This window comes from Ornithodoros turicata, chromosome 2 (genome assembly GCF_037126465.1).
Source record: "Ornithodoros turicata isolate Travis chromosome 2, ASM3712646v1, whole genome shotgun sequence".
In the NCBI taxonomy this organism is placed as follows: domain Eukaryota; kingdom Metazoa; phylum Arthropoda; class Arachnida; order Ixodida; family Argasidae; genus Ornithodoros; species Ornithodoros turicata.
The window spans coordinates 44701674-44717055 of record NC_088202.1 but is presented as its reverse complement, the minus strand read 5'-3'; the positions used below and the strand labels follow the sequence as shown (position 1 = coordinate 44717055).

General features: G+C 43.0%; 1 protein-coding gene across 1 annotated transcript in view; it reads right to left on the bottom strand.

Annotated features, from left to right (window-relative positions):
- LOC135385345 (enhancer of polycomb homolog 1-like) overlaps positions 1 to 15382 on the bottom strand; it is a 41549-nt gene that overhangs the window by 17050 nt on the left and 9117 nt on the right. The window contains exons 2-11 of the mRNA XM_064614621.1: positions 10709 to 10868; positions 6971 to 7116; positions 6786 to 6881; positions 6604 to 6711; positions 6431 to 6498; positions 6271 to 6351; positions 6022 to 6151; positions 4460 to 4615; positions 2916 to 3002; positions 2056 to 2207 (exon numbers count right to left, since the gene is read on the bottom strand). Of these exons, the coding sequence (XP_064470691.1) occupies positions 2056 to 2207; positions 2916 to 3002; positions 4460 to 4615; positions 6022 to 6151; positions 6271 to 6351; positions 6431 to 6498; positions 6604 to 6711; positions 6786 to 6881; positions 6971 to 7116; positions 10709 to 10868 (1184 nt within the window). The remainder of the gene's footprint in view (positions 1 to 2055; positions 2208 to 2915; positions 3003 to 4459; positions 4616 to 6021; positions 6152 to 6270; positions 6352 to 6430; positions 6499 to 6603; positions 6712 to 6785; positions 6882 to 6970; positions 7117 to 10708; positions 10869 to 15382) is intronic.

Sequence of the window (15382 nt, the reverse complement as noted above, 5' to 3'; positions counted from 1 at the left end):
TGATGTTATCTGGCGGAGATGGAGGGCTGCCCGTCAAGAAAGCGTCAACAACCTTTTTATGGCCCACTAGTGCGTAATAAAGTAGACTGAAGCGAAATTCCTTTTTTTTTTTTTTCAGAACAGCTCGGTTATTTGAACCTCTGCGCGATTCCCGCCAAGTCCGAAAAATCGGACGGTGACAGTACCATATTTACTCGCGTACAAGATGCACATTTTTTTACCCAAAAACATCGCATCACTGAGGGTGTCTGTTCAATACACAGGGAAAAATTGGAACCCAACACTTAAGGTACACTTAACTCCCGTTTTATTAAAAGATATCCGCGGCGATCTCCCCAGAATCGAACGTCGCGCTTCCACCTCATTGTCACAATTCTCCTACATCAAATCGTCATCTGCTCCATCAAGCGTGGATGAGATACAGTCGGCGTCCGATTTTTCGGACTCGACAGGGATCGCGCAAAAGTCCTAATAATCGAGCAGTCCGAAAAAACAAATTTCGCTTCAAAATGGACTTTACTAAGCACAAGTAGGCTGGAAAAATTTGTTGATGCTTTCCTAATGCACTTCCAGCTCTGGCTGATAACGCCAGCTTCAATTTCCCGAAGCGACATTTTGTCACTGTACACTGCAGTCATCAAGTCCGCAAGTCGGCTTCACCTAACACATGCGTGCTTTAGGTGAAGCTCGCTTTACAGCGCTGTCACGCTCGGTCTCGGACTCGCGGGCGGTCAGCATGTGCAGGGCCTTTTGAATCAAGCAGCTGGCCAAAAACGGAGACGCGAAAGCGTTACGACAGACCTCTTTTATTCAGAGGAATGGAAAATGAAGATTCATTGCCTATTTTTTTGCCTCAATATTTTAGTTGGTTGATCCCGTTTGATACGAATTTCGGATTATACCAATATTTTCCATCACCCCAAGACAGAAATTTGTTGGGCAAACAGAGTACGAAATTTTGGATGTTCTCATACATCAACTCTATGGGACCCGCGGCTGTTCTGCGAACGATCCCCAATAATCGAGCATGACCGAAAAATCGGTCAGCAACTGTACTCCTAGATGTCAGTCGCATTCAGTCAGTGGCACTCCATCTCGTGAACTGCGCAATACTCTGGCTGGTGCAAGGTGATCCAGCCGTGCTACTAATGCCGGGTTCGTTCAACGTGCGAGGAATAAAAAAGTACCAGCATTTCGGCACCTAAGTTTGGGTGCGTTCAATACGAGAGTGCGTCCAAATATGCGAGCAAATGCGGTGTGTAGGGATTTCAATCGATCTGTGACACTTTAGCGGGTTAAACCCGATTATAGTTGTGACTGCAATGCCTGACATGACTGGTACTGCTGGCAGAATGCGCCGTGACAAAGGAAAATTTTACAACTGGAATGCCCAGAGAGAAATTGTCAGAGTTGAGTCTAATTTTCTTTGTACACTCTGTACACTAAAAGCACATAGGGTGGGGGGCGCATATTGAGAGTTATGCGATCTTGGAAGAGTGCTGCAGCTTTGCTGCAGATTTGTAAATCTCACATCACGGAAATGTTAATCTTCCACTGTTGAAAGCTAGGGGCTTTACTAATGGTACACTGAGATTTGCTTATACAGTCAAACTCCTTTATAGCGAACACCTTTTTAACGAAAATACCACTACAGCAAATTTTTTTGCGGTCCCGCTGGAGCCCTATAGGTCCAATAATGGGCATTCTTTTTAACGAAAATACCTTTACTGCAAATTTTTTTTGCTGTCCCCTGAGTTTCGTTGTAAAGAAGTTTGACTGTATAGGCAAAGTACCGCATGAATTTATGCACTCTGGGCAAAACACAGAAAAATTTACTTTCCACGACAGAAAGCTAGGGGATTTAGACATCCCTGCACTCAAAGCCCCGGTTATAAAATGCAATTATAAGTGGAGGGCTGCGAATAATTCTGCACAGTAACGTTAGAGCATTATGATGCAGCACGTTAGAGCATTTTCTAAGCTTTGGTTCTGGTTGTGAACTAGTTGCTTTACAGAGTCCACATTTATAACACCACAAAGGATTGAGGAAAGTACCTTCCACCCCTTCCTATTCTTCGCCGCGCAAATCCTATACACTGTGGCCGTGGCATTGTAATTGTGGTGAGGCAGTATCTGTACTTCCTGTCCCCAGGTCCGCCTTCCTCGGGACCACACCAGGGATAGTTCCCCAGCCTCTCCAGAAGTGGCTGCGAACACAAACAATTGGAAACACTTAGAGCATATGCCCCACCAGGAAGAGCAGTTCAGCAACGAAGCAGCAGGCTGATTATGCGTAGACCCTGATGTTTTAGGGTTAAACTCGATTTTTCCCCGAATTGAGGTTCACCTATCTAGGGTTAAACCCGATTTCTACCTGCAAAACTGCAACCTAGGCTAGGCACCTCAAGGCATCGACATACTAGTTTCTCACAAAATATGCGACTGCACCTTACTTCTAGCACTCTGGATAAACGGTGCAGTGAACGTTTATTCTACAGTAATGCCCGATTTCTCCCCGAACTCAGTCTTATGGTAATTTTTCTGCCCCAATTTGCATGAATTTTCGACATCAATTTATTGACCCAATTTCTACCCCCCGAATTTAGAAAAATATAAAACCCGAAAACTTCAGGGTCTAATTATGCGCCGTATACAAGGTACCTGCATACGCTACATGTACATACACTCGATACGTGCTGGTTGAAGTTCAATACTTTGAGTCAACGAGCATCATGAGATGGGGGGAACAGGGACCGTTCAGGTTAGATTGGACAGCCAAAGCACCAGAACTATACACATAATTTGGAAGTCGATCAATCTGGTGCAGCAGGAAAGCAACGAAGGCTTCTTAGTTCGGGCAGACTTGCAATTTACGAGCAATTAAACAGATTCATTCTCCCCAGTAGCATACTCACAGCGTGGTAGTTGCAGTACTTCTTCCTCCTGAAGGCGAATGGGCCATCGGGGTCATTTTCATCCTCGTTGTCCGAAGGTGATGTGGCCTTTAGAAGAATAAAGTTATAAGAACACAGTCATGCATAACATTAGAAAACATTTAGTAAGAAATTCTTTCACAACAGGACTTGTCCCAACATCTAATACAGTCGCTGTCCCATTTTTTGGACTCAGCGGGGATCGTGCAAGAGTCCGAAAAATCGAGCACTCCGAAAAATTTATTTTGTTTCCCCGAAAAAACTAATTTTGCTTCAAAGTCAACTTCACTAAGCAACAGTAGGCTGGAAAAAAATTTGACGATACTTCCCTAACACATTTTCAGCTCTGCCTGATAACATCAGCTTCTATTTCCCGAAGCGATATTTCGTCACTGTACGCTGACGGAGGCAACGCCATCATCACCATTCTGCAAGTCGACTTCACCTAATGCCTGCATGTTTTAGGTAAAGCTTGCTTTACAGCACTGTCGCGCGACTCGCAGCGGACAGCAGTGCAGGGCCTTTTGAATCATGCTGTTGGCCAAAAATGAAGACGCAGAAGCGTTACGACAGACCTCTTCTACTCAGAGGAATGGAAAATAAAGAATCATTGTCTATTTTCTCAATATTGGCCTCAATATTTTAGTGGGTTGGATTCTGTTGATATGAATTTCGGATGACACCAATATTTTTCGTCACCCCCAAGAGAGATTCGCTGGTTGGGAAAACAGAGTCCGAAATATCAAACGAAGGGGCTGTACAGTGTCCAAAATTTTGGACGTTCTTACACATACTCTGTGGGGACTGCGGCTGTTCCGCGAACGAGTCCGAATAATCGAGCATGTCCGAAAAATCGGTCAGCGACTGTACAAGTGTAAAGCGAAAGCTGTACCCCCATATACGCGTAGCTTCAAATATCTTGTCTGCATCTCTAGGTTGGAAAATTAGAACTGAACAGTTGTGTGGCACAAACAAAATGATCACAAAGCTGGCACTGTGTATCAACAGGGATCAATATGGAATGAGCAGTCATTCATTGGACACAGGCAATCACATTTAACATTAAATTTGCAATTGGGGCTTTTACTTAACTCTAGACTCAATGTCCCTCTACGGTATGTTATTACAGGCTGGAATTTTGGGGCTTAATTCGCTTCTTCCGTGAATCTGTACCCCCGAATTGAAGGTTGCCTCTTTAAGGTGCAACCCAATTTCCCCCCGGCAAGTTGTCCTCACTGAAACGTCTGTAGGAATGCACACTAGCTTGTTCGGCTTCACCGTTCATCACCGTTTGCACCAAACCAGTACAGTTCGTTTGAGGAGCCAGATTTTTCCCGAAATTAGCATACTGAAAGTTTTTCTACCCGAATTCGTATGCATTTAGAGCACATGTTATTTCCCCGATTTTTAACCCCCTGAATTGGGGAAAAAATATTTCCTGGAAACTTCATGCTCATTATGTGATCTCATGCTCCATGTCCGAGTTTCACATCCTGGTTTACACAGTACAAGAGAAAAGGTCGTACCGGAGAAAGAGCCTCGTCTTCGGAGGAAGGTACGTCTGAGAGTGCTAGATCCAGGTCTGAACGAGGATAGCCGACTTGGTTGTGGCACAGACTAGGAACGTCCTTATTTCTCCGTTTGGTATACTCCCGCTTCTTCCTCGGAATGCCATCTTCCACCTGGATTGGAGTGTTGGGTTACAAAAGTATCACTTTAGTTCATGCACAACTATTAGAGACTCTTGCGTTTTACGTTGTTTTTTCTTAAATCGTGGGGACAAAAGTCTGACTTTACTTGAGGAGCTGGAAAACAGGGTAAAATCAGGAAATGTTGGGTGGAAAAGCAGGTTTCCCGGTGAAAAATTTAAAAACGTGTTTCTTGCATCTCAGATGAACATGAGATGTCAAGCGGCTACACCGAATGCGCAGTGCTTGGCGTCCTCCAGTGCCCGCATTCACGGCTGAATTTGCACACTGGTAAGTTAGTTTACAGGGTTTTTCTGGTTTTACCCTAAGTGAGGATGATGCAACAGACTTTACCACAGACAAAACAGAGTTTAAAACAGACTTTACCAGGTTTAAGCCCCCAAAACACAAGGCTCTAAATGTGTAACATTCCAAACTGCTCAATGTGCAAAACAGTCATGCAAATGCCAATTCCCTGCTTGGTACAGAATGTACGAAAACAAGGCCAACAGTTAGCGCAAAAAGACTTTAGGAAAGCTCGTATCGTACATGTAAATTTCACTCCTGCAACTTGAATGCGTTCCAAACATGATTAACCCAGTCAGACCGGCACACTTACGGCCTTAAGTGCATACGGTCATTAACTTCTGACCAGACGGTCAGCCACACGTCCTTTGTGACGAAACTGAGATGCAAGGGCAACGGAGCTCCTACAGGAGTTTGCGCCGCTCCCTCGAAACTGCCAAAACCTCAAAGAACAGGATGGCGCAGATTTCACTCCATTCGAAATCAAATGTTTTTATGAGACCTAATGTTCCATAGACCTTTTCGGGTTTCAACATGTGGAGTTTTCCAGACACATTTTTGCACCTTGCTTCAGATTCTATCTCGCGTGTTCAGCTTGTAGTATTACCCTCAAACTACTGCTCTCTGTGTTGTCTGCATCCAAAACTTTGTGCGCACAACAAAGCACCAAAGTGCTTTAAAACAAATCTCATTTGCTGTTGTACTTTTCAAATTGGCCAAGTACCAACCAAATGCTGTTTCCGAGTACTCATAGCGAGAACAAATGTGATTTCACAAACCCCATTCAACGTTTACAAATGTGTGTATCACCGTAAACATGATCGGCAAAACGTTTTCACGGATACCATCTGGAAGCCTGACATAATTTAAGGCCGTATTTCAGCTACAACTTTTTTGTAAGGCCATTACACTTAAGACTGTATAAGTGTGCCCACCTGACAGGAGTACATGGTCACTTCAGCATGTTACTGGCTTATTTCTGTGCTTAAGACATGCATCCATGTTTCAAGATCCTAGGTCTTGGTTTATGTTTAGCCTTCCAGCCTTTAGACAAACAGCTTGCGAAGCACACAGGACAAGAAAAGAAAACTCACTCTATGTTTAGATATCCTAGCTTCCTGCCTTGACACATGACTATTATTTACAGATATATAGCTAGGCCGAGAGTTCTTCATTGCCATGACTTCTGCCATGATCTGGCCACTGAAATCTCCAACTTGGTACCTAAACAGGTTGACAAATAAATATTAAAAAAAAAATGATTACAAATTTCCAAGAAATTTCCAATCAACTGTTTACACAATGGAATGTTTGCAGACATGTTCAAATAAGATTCAGCTTACCGCTTTTCGAACACTTCTATCGTTAGATGTAGGTGTTCTCGTTTTGTTTTCTCTCTCCTCTTCACCATTTCAAGCAACGTTCTAGAAAGCGGAAATACATAATGAGAACCTGTCGTACACCTTCACAGCTATAAGACTGTGCTATGTCCAGTGAACATACACTGCTCGACTTAGATCCCTCCTTAGCTTCAGCATCTTCTCGTACGAAGCCTCATCATTTTTCCGGTTCTGAAACATGTACATTGTGTGAAACATCACATCACATCATCAGCATCATCATCATCATCATGTGTGGCACTCAGAGCTCGTTACGGCTACACGAAAGACACCTACTTTTCTTGTCTGCATCTTTTCTGTTCTTCTCCTGAAGGCAACATAAGGATTGTTGGTGTTTGAGCCATCGCGTTTCTCTGTTTTGACCTGAGGTACTAGTGGACATTGCTTTAAAGAAAAGCAACACGAAGCAATTTAGAAACTCATACAGCGTACACAACATCAGAGTAGAGATATCTCACCGTTCGTAACCGCTTGTTGAGCCAGTAATCATAGACCGCAATAATGAGATCATCATCTTCCTTTAGTAATGTCTTAGCTTCGTGTAATGTGACAACCTATAACATGAATGCCACCATGAGCAATGTCTTGAACATATGATTGCACAATCTTGTACAAACCCCGATGTCACAGAAGACCCACTAACCTGTTGCCCACTTCCTTTCTCTAACCTGTCCATCATCTCTTCGAACTGATTGTGGTTGATGTCCATTTTCTTTGCCTGCTGATTGAGCCATTTTTCATCTTCAGAGTCCATATCATAGTCTGGAATATCCTGATCCATTGCAAATGCTGTAACAAACAGAAGGAAAGAAAACAGACATGTCAGTGGATTCACTGCCTCGTGTATATCAGTGAGTTCGGCAACTATTGTACTGAGCTACAGTGCAAAAGTTTAATGGATAAAAACTGCATCAGTATACCACATATTTCAGTAGTAGTAATCTGACCACAATTATTCAACTTGAACACAAAAGACATCGGCACAGTGTATTTCCGTACTGTCTGCACCAATTCCATCCGGGCACCGAGATTCATGACTTACCTGCGCTTCTACAAGGCACATGAACCATCAGAAGTACTCAATTGCCTACATGCCCCCACGGCATTATTGGCACTGTAGTCACTTGAAACTTTGCAAGCGTTAAACTTTTTAGTGCACGATGTTCACGAGTTCGATAGGTCAGCATAACAATGTGTTTAGTGCCTCACATATTTTATGCATCGAATTCTGAATTTTTGTTACTTTCCAGGAATTCTGCCCATCTGAGCTTGATGCTTCTGAGATACGCCAAATAAAAGTCACTCCAGGCATCATTTTATGCTTCCCAGAAAGATGGTGCAAGGCTTTGTAGTACTGACCAAAGTAGATTCTTGTTGCATCTTAACTATCTTTGGCACTGTTTCTCATCTCTTTCAGCAGATGTGGACAGCCACTAATGTTGTAGCACACTGGTCGTAATCTCTAGTCGTTTCCGCCTATCACATGTGCATAGAAGATATCCCTTTCCGTTCTACACTTTTATGAGGGTGACTCAAGTGAAAAACACGAAGGTGTGAATAAATACTGGAGGCTCAGCAGAGCAGCATGGCAGCATGGTATGGTGATCTCTGAAGTATGGCAATGCTAGAGCACCCAGTGGATCTGGTCAGGTCAGGTCAGGTACACTGAATCATTACTTCAGAGACAGTTGCTGCTGCTGATGGGTTTACTGGTGTGAGCCAGGGCATCACCATGGCAGAAATAGCCAAAAATACTTTAGATGAGGAAAGGTTTGGCCTACCAATCAGAATCCCGGTACCACCAAAGCTCGAGTATTGGAAGGTGTCCACAAGGCAGGTACCCTGCTAGCTGACACCTGAGCGGTGCGAGCAGCAAGTGTATGTTTGCAAAGGGGAGTGGTTTCCTTTACTTATATTGCGACTAGGGATGACAGCTGAGTGCACCATTACTGGCCAGAGACAAAGTGGTCAAGGAATCCTTGCCCTCCACATCACTGAAACCCAAGAAATTGTGGGCACAACTGCCTGCTGCAGAAGTGATGCTCACATTATCCTGGCATCATCAGGTCCCCATACTTGAGTGCTATATGGAGGGAACCTACTGTAAGCTACCAAGTAATCGCCGGTTTGTACAATCTGGAAACAGGGAGTTCTTAGTAAATGACACATGTTAATGCTGCTCGTAGGATGGTCGCAACCATCTACTATCTCCAAATTGAATGTCTCCCACACTCTGCTTGGTCCCCCGACCACAGCATCTTCGGATGTCCACATTTTTGGAGCTCCCAAAGAGCACCTTGGCGGCAAAGTTTCGGAACTACACTGAGGTCAAGAATGCAGTGCATGATGGGCTGAGCACAAATCCAAAACACTTTTTTCACAGGGTATTCATACTGTAGTGCACGGCTAGCACAACTGCATTAACATCAGGGCTGACTGGGTTGCAAAATAGGCATGTCTAATTTCATCCATATGTCAAACATGGTTAGTACAAATTTAATTGTGGTTTTCACTTGAATCACCATCGTACAAATCTCAACCAATTCAGAAGACTGTCTCTCTTTTCTTTTCCAATACAAAATAGATACAAAAAACAGGACTGAGAGGGCAAGCCCTGTCGAACACACTGCCTGATTAGAGAGGCCATCTAAAAGTCGTGAAGTAGGCAATAACAACAATATATGGTGAATGCAATTTCAAGCAAATTATAGTAAAAGTTGAAGAACAAGAATTAACAAAAAATCGATCTGAATGCTTTCACTTAGGAAACTGAACAAATTTTATGCTGGGAAAGGTTAATTCTCATTCAAATTGACTTACATGCAGAGCGCTGTAATGCCCACCTTAGGTGGGTTGCACAAATGGTCTCAAACAAAATGTTACTAAATGCTGCAGCTGAATGTAGCCTTAAACTTTGGGTGGCTGCCATGCCCCAAGAGTTTCAAATGAGAATGAATATGGAGCTGTGTACAGCAAAATGCAACACTTTGTTTCTGAAGGTCAAAACATTTGCTATTTGCAAAAGATGTGGCAACAGGGATCAGGGACGAGGGTACTTATGGGTACAGATGACACAGAACTCTAGGAAAGCAGAACATAGAAAAATGTTGAAATATGGTAGTCATTGAAAAAGCCAGACAGTGGCAGGATTTGAACCACGCATCTCTCGATTACAGGTTGAGTGCGTTGAGCAATTCGACCATGCTGTCATCCAGCTTTCCGATGACTTGCCCGTCTGTGACGTGCATTCACACTCACACCTACAGTTCTCCTCAAACACACACATATGACACAAGTACGAGGCAGCGGCATCTGGTGAACGTGATGGAAAGTAATTGTTTTGGGGCTGGACAACGACCTACTAGATTTATAACGACCATGTCATAATCGGCAACCCATATGAGGAGCCCGTCCGCAAGATCCGCTAGGGGCGCTACTCATCGGCCTGTGAGGTCTACATCATGATTGGAGAATGGAAATTTGAATTTTGAACGCGCAGAAGCGGACGTACGACTGCCATAGCAAACGACAGCAATGGCTCCTATGGAAACGTGTAGAACGATGATGACAATCAACTTTAGAAAGAAGCATCTCTCGTGGGACATCCACCGGTAGTACAAAAGTACTAAGGTGAGCTGAAGTACAAAGTATTGCAGAAATTGAGGAAGCAATAACTGAGCCGATGAGTAGCGCCACTAACAGCTTCCAAATGTAGCGCTGGGAAAGGGTACCTATGACATGGTCGTTATAATCTAGTAGGTCGTGGGCTGGACTTGAGGCTTGTGTTGTGTTTGCCCATTTGTATGTTCCAGCCTCAGAACTATTACTTTCAATGATATTCATAAAAAAATGTGTCCTGACAGTATTTTTCCCAACTCATAATCTGCAATACAAATTTAGACCACTGAAAAGCATCCCTTGTCAAAGGAACTTGTGGCAATGCAACATTGGTGCAAAGGTCGTCAGCACAGCTCTAGGAAATTAGCTTTTTGGCCCAGATTCTGATACGAGGTAAATTTGCAGCTGCGGTGGTACGAAGATAATCATGTCATGTATGTAAGGTCTTGATGACCAGCATGATCAATGATGGCCGTGTATTTCTATAGCACTATTAGGGACATGTAAATCTATGCTATCAATTGAATTATGGCCTTTATTATTAGGAGAGAATGAGAAAAAGTTGGGCAACATGAACTAAGTTGAGTGGCATCAGAACACATGTTATACACAAAGTATTTTTTAGTTATGACTCCCCTGCATTAGACAACTACAAATAAACAGCACCTTTTGTGCCCTGCAGCACTCTTGCTGCACAAGGTGCAAATTTCTTTGTTCCACATGTGTCGGACAACATGGACAAATCAATATCCTTGTTACTCACGTTGCATGTGAATGAGCTGCCTAGAGATCTTGTAATTTGGAGGGTAAAGTTCGTCGAAGAGCTCATCTTCAATGGTGAACACTTCCGGCGTAGGAATCACCAGTTCTCCCGTATGGCCAAAGGCTTGTTGTGCAGATATGGCACGCTGCAGGTGGTGTTCCTGTCGACAAGTTACCCACAGTTAGTGTGATAATTTCAATCACATGGTTCCCACTCAATTTTGGAACGAAAATTCGATTTTGTTTCAAATAACTTTTAAGACTTGTTTAGGCTCGGCTGTCATTTTGCACATGATGTAAAACGTGGTCTATGGCCAGGACTTCAATATTTCTAAAAAATATATATATAAGTGACAGGAATCGCACGACAGAATACATGTGGACCATGTAATAGTGATCCGTTCACGAACACGGGTGTGGACTCCTAAATGTTAACGATCATTCATTCGTCACGATCGCACTGCAGATCTGCGAAAACAAGAAAAAGATCAAGGGCTTTCCCATCCTTGAACAGCTTTTTTTTTCCTAGGGTGTTCAAGGGCTTCAGGGACCAGCGACAACCATGAATCATTTGAAGGCTACACTCCCTCGACAGCTCGACAGCTCCTCTTCCACAGAATTGATAGCAGTAGCCAAGATAACAACTACAAACCTATAGTACTCCTAAAAGTACTGCGTATAGTGATCAGGATTGGGCACAATTGTCCAGCGAACAGGCATGTACTTCCACTTCACAGTTCCTGTGCCATTTTAATTACTTCCAATGTTCCCACCAACTGATGTACATATCTTCTCAGTGACCACCAACTTCTTAGTTACTTCCTACTTCTTAGTCAATATAAAAAAATAAAAAAGAGAGAGAGAAAAGGAAAATACTGTAAGGTGTTCATGCAACTGCTTCTGCATAAATAACAGTCAGCTGGCTGCCAGCCAACATTCATTGCAGTTTAATGAAAGGGCCTGCAACGTTGCCGTGATGTAAATAAATCTCTTGTAGGGGAGGTTGGAAGTCCCTCACCACAGGGGTGGTGAGCTGAAGTTCACAGGACTGATACATTGAGAATATCTGCTACAATATGAAGGAGTAGAAACAGAAAAACATGCAGTGCAGAATGACTCGAAATATGCTATAACAGCTTTGCATTACAACATTCAGTTAATTAGGCAATGGCTGGCCTTTCTCAATGTGATTACCAGGAAGGACATATTTAGGATTGGAATGAATTTCATGACAACGAAGTAGTGATGGTAGCAATGCATATGTTCACATGAAGTATGAAGTTTTGATTACTTAGAAAAATATTACCTGCGGCGAATTACCTGCGAATCAAAATTCATTCAAACGAGCATGCAAACTTTGTAAAAATCTGGATTGTGTGAGAGGATGCTGGACACCCTTTCTGAGCTCTGTGGACAAATAGGTGGCCCAGCGCCACCGCCTGAGCTCAAGGAGGCCGTCACCTACGGTTGCCACCAGGACGATATAATACCTTCACGGCCAGTTATTTGCTTGCTCTGCCGGTGGTATGAAGTGGTGCGTATGAAGGTGGTACCGGCTGCCTTTTGCCGATATTTGTGGCTCACTACCTTTCACAGGGGCATTTGCGAGGTTTTCGCTTCAATATTCCACTACAGCTTGAATAAATCTGGAGCACAGACCCAATCCAGCAGTCACCAGTCGTTTTCTTAGTTATTCATTATTATTATTATTATCATTGTTATTCATTAAGCCTTGTGTTCGGATGGAACAAGGTCAGTGGTTGTGCAAAGCTATTGGTGGTTGTGTCGAGCCAGATAGAACCTAGGCTGTATACAACCATCATGAGATCTCCGCAAAGAAGGATTTGTGTGCATCAATGCGTTTTTCAAAGTAAATAACCGTTCATGCCGGTTTATAGCAATTTCTAACATCAATGATCCAGCCACACACAGGAACTTATGTTTCCTCGTATTATCTCTGTCTCTATGTGTGCTCATCCACCCTTCACCCACTTTCCCGTTCCCGCAAGCCTTTACCCTTTCCCTCTATTCTACCTCCTCTCCCTCAGCCGGTATTTTTCACTACAAAAGGTGGCAACCCTACTGTCAACCCCTGGCCCTGGTTACATCCGCGTAGAATCCTGATTTGCGGATAGAAACACAACATCTTGAAATCTGTGGAGATAAAATGCAGAGCGCACTGTGAGCCTCTGAGGTGCCACAGGTATCCACATTTTATCCGCAAAGGCGCAAAGGAGCATAAGTGTTTCTGCTGACATCCTCTAGGTGGAGCCATGATTAATAGCATGCGGTGAACCCAAAATGGCATCCAAGTGCAGCAATTGACCTGTTACGGTGTTTTCCACTTTTATTTCCACCTTATTTGTTTGTTTGTTTGTTCACCTACTTGTTTCTTCAAGGGGCCTTTGAACACATAATTCTAAAACAGATGAAATAACAATGTCTCCTCTTTATTTGTTCTTCATACTATATGCTTAATATTTGCTATTATTCAACTAAAGGTTTGGTACAATGTGTTTTCCAATAATTCAGTTGTCTTCAGAATAGCATGCAATGCTGATGATAAATACATGTCCCCCTTTCAAATCGCTATATATCTCAATCTTCCCCAAAAGAGCATCTTCATGCGCATACAAAGTACTTCATGCAGGCTGTGCAAGCTTGACCTATCGCTTTACTTGAACGTGAGGTCTGAAATATCTGCATTTCATGCAAAACTGCTGAAGGAAAAAAAAAAAAAAAAAAGCCACAAAATATGTTTACCATGACTAAGTATTTGACATCAACAAAGAATGCTGATATTCAACCATCCCGATGTCATATGTAATGACCTTACGCGCGGAAGTCGTATTGCATCAATACAATAGTTTGAGGCTGTGAAGCAGCTGTGAAAGGTAGTTCTCAAGCACAAGCTGGTGCGCAGCAACAGCCTTATTGGCATATCGTCAGCATTTCATCCACTGTTCACATTAACAACTATCAAAGAAGGATAACATTGACTTGACGAAAAAAAAATTTAGTCAGGTGCTTAGTCTCCCATACGGGAAACATCTTCAGTGTGTACCAAGGGGTTGACTGACTAGCACAAAAAGAAACCCGATACAGATTGAATATATTTCTTCTCTCATATGGGAGACGAAACATCTGACTAAATCGTTTTTTTTTTCTTGTCACGTGAAGTCAGTGTAATTTTTTTCTTTCCGAATTGTTAAAGTAGCACAGAAGTCATTTTTAACACTCTGTTTTCTTCCTATAAAACTTAAGTAGGCCAGTAAGATGCACCATGCGAAGTAATTCACACCGCAGAGTCATAATTATCACAGAAATTGAATTTAAAATAAGCCACAAAAAGCGACCATGTGCAACGGTGGTGAAGAACAGCACCAGCCTGTGATCTGCCTGGAACCTCGCGCTGACACTATAAGGAGAACACTCGCTGATTGGTCTAGAGAAATGTTGTCTGCTACTCCGTTGTCGTCTGCTACTCGGCTGTTCGGGGTTCTGAAAGAGCCTTTCTCCTGGCTCGGTTATGATTCAGCCGCTCCTTCTATCCCCAATTCTCCGGGAGAACTGGCAAAACTGGTTTACGGCGGCAGAGAGACAAGGTGCTGACCCCCAATGACTGGCAAACCACAACGAGTTCTCCTTATAACGTCATCGGTGACGTGGCATCACACCTTCTCATCCTCGTTATACCTGGAGTGGCGAGTTAAGGGTGAATGCGCGGAGCCATGTTTATGTGAGAAACAAATTGCACACATCCAAACCTTTTGCGCTATTCGGTAAAATGACACACACACTTTCATCAGACGTCTTAATCTGAAATTTTTTTGGATGGCCCTCTGTACTCCTTTAAGGTGAATCTCGTCTATTAAAATATTTTCACACTTTTCAGAGTACACTATATGTGCATGAGACATTCTATATGGCAAAAAGCAACATGAGCAACATGTTGTTAACGTGTTATACTTTCCATACGAATCATAAGCCCTGTCTGCACTTCATGTAGGGGTACCAGATATACCACACATACCACCCATATTTTACCACCAGAGATACCACCCATGTGCATGCAAAGACCTTTGTATGCAGTACATGTTAGATGAAAAGAGGATTCATTGGCATCGTGGGACATGTTCTTGCAGAACTTTGCGATCAATTGATATGTCATTCAAATCCCATTCCATCTTGTGCCCATACGCAGTCTGGAGTAATTCCCACAATTATATCATCCATCATCAGAAACGATGCGCCAGCACCTGCTTGAAACTATTCAACGATCAAGGGGGCGTAGCGTATACATGGTTTATACATGTAGCTACAACTTGACAAAATATCAGATGGTTTGAACACTACCGTTACAGAAGAGGGTACTTGTGAAAGCAGGTACACATGCTGCGGGACTTGTAATGGTAACTTTGGGGACACAGCGTCTCGATAACCCTACATCTGAAGGGAACAGGACAAAAGGGCGTTCCTTAAACAAACAAATCTGTACTAAGCGAGACATTTAAGAATGACACAAGGGAGGAGGCTCAGATGTTGCACTTGACACTTTAAAATTATAACATGTACATGCAGTTCACACAGAGCATGTGTCTTGGTCACCAAAGAGCTTGTTTTTGGTGAATGACTGAAATGACAAAAAGCCGCTGAGACTAGGGAACATACAAAT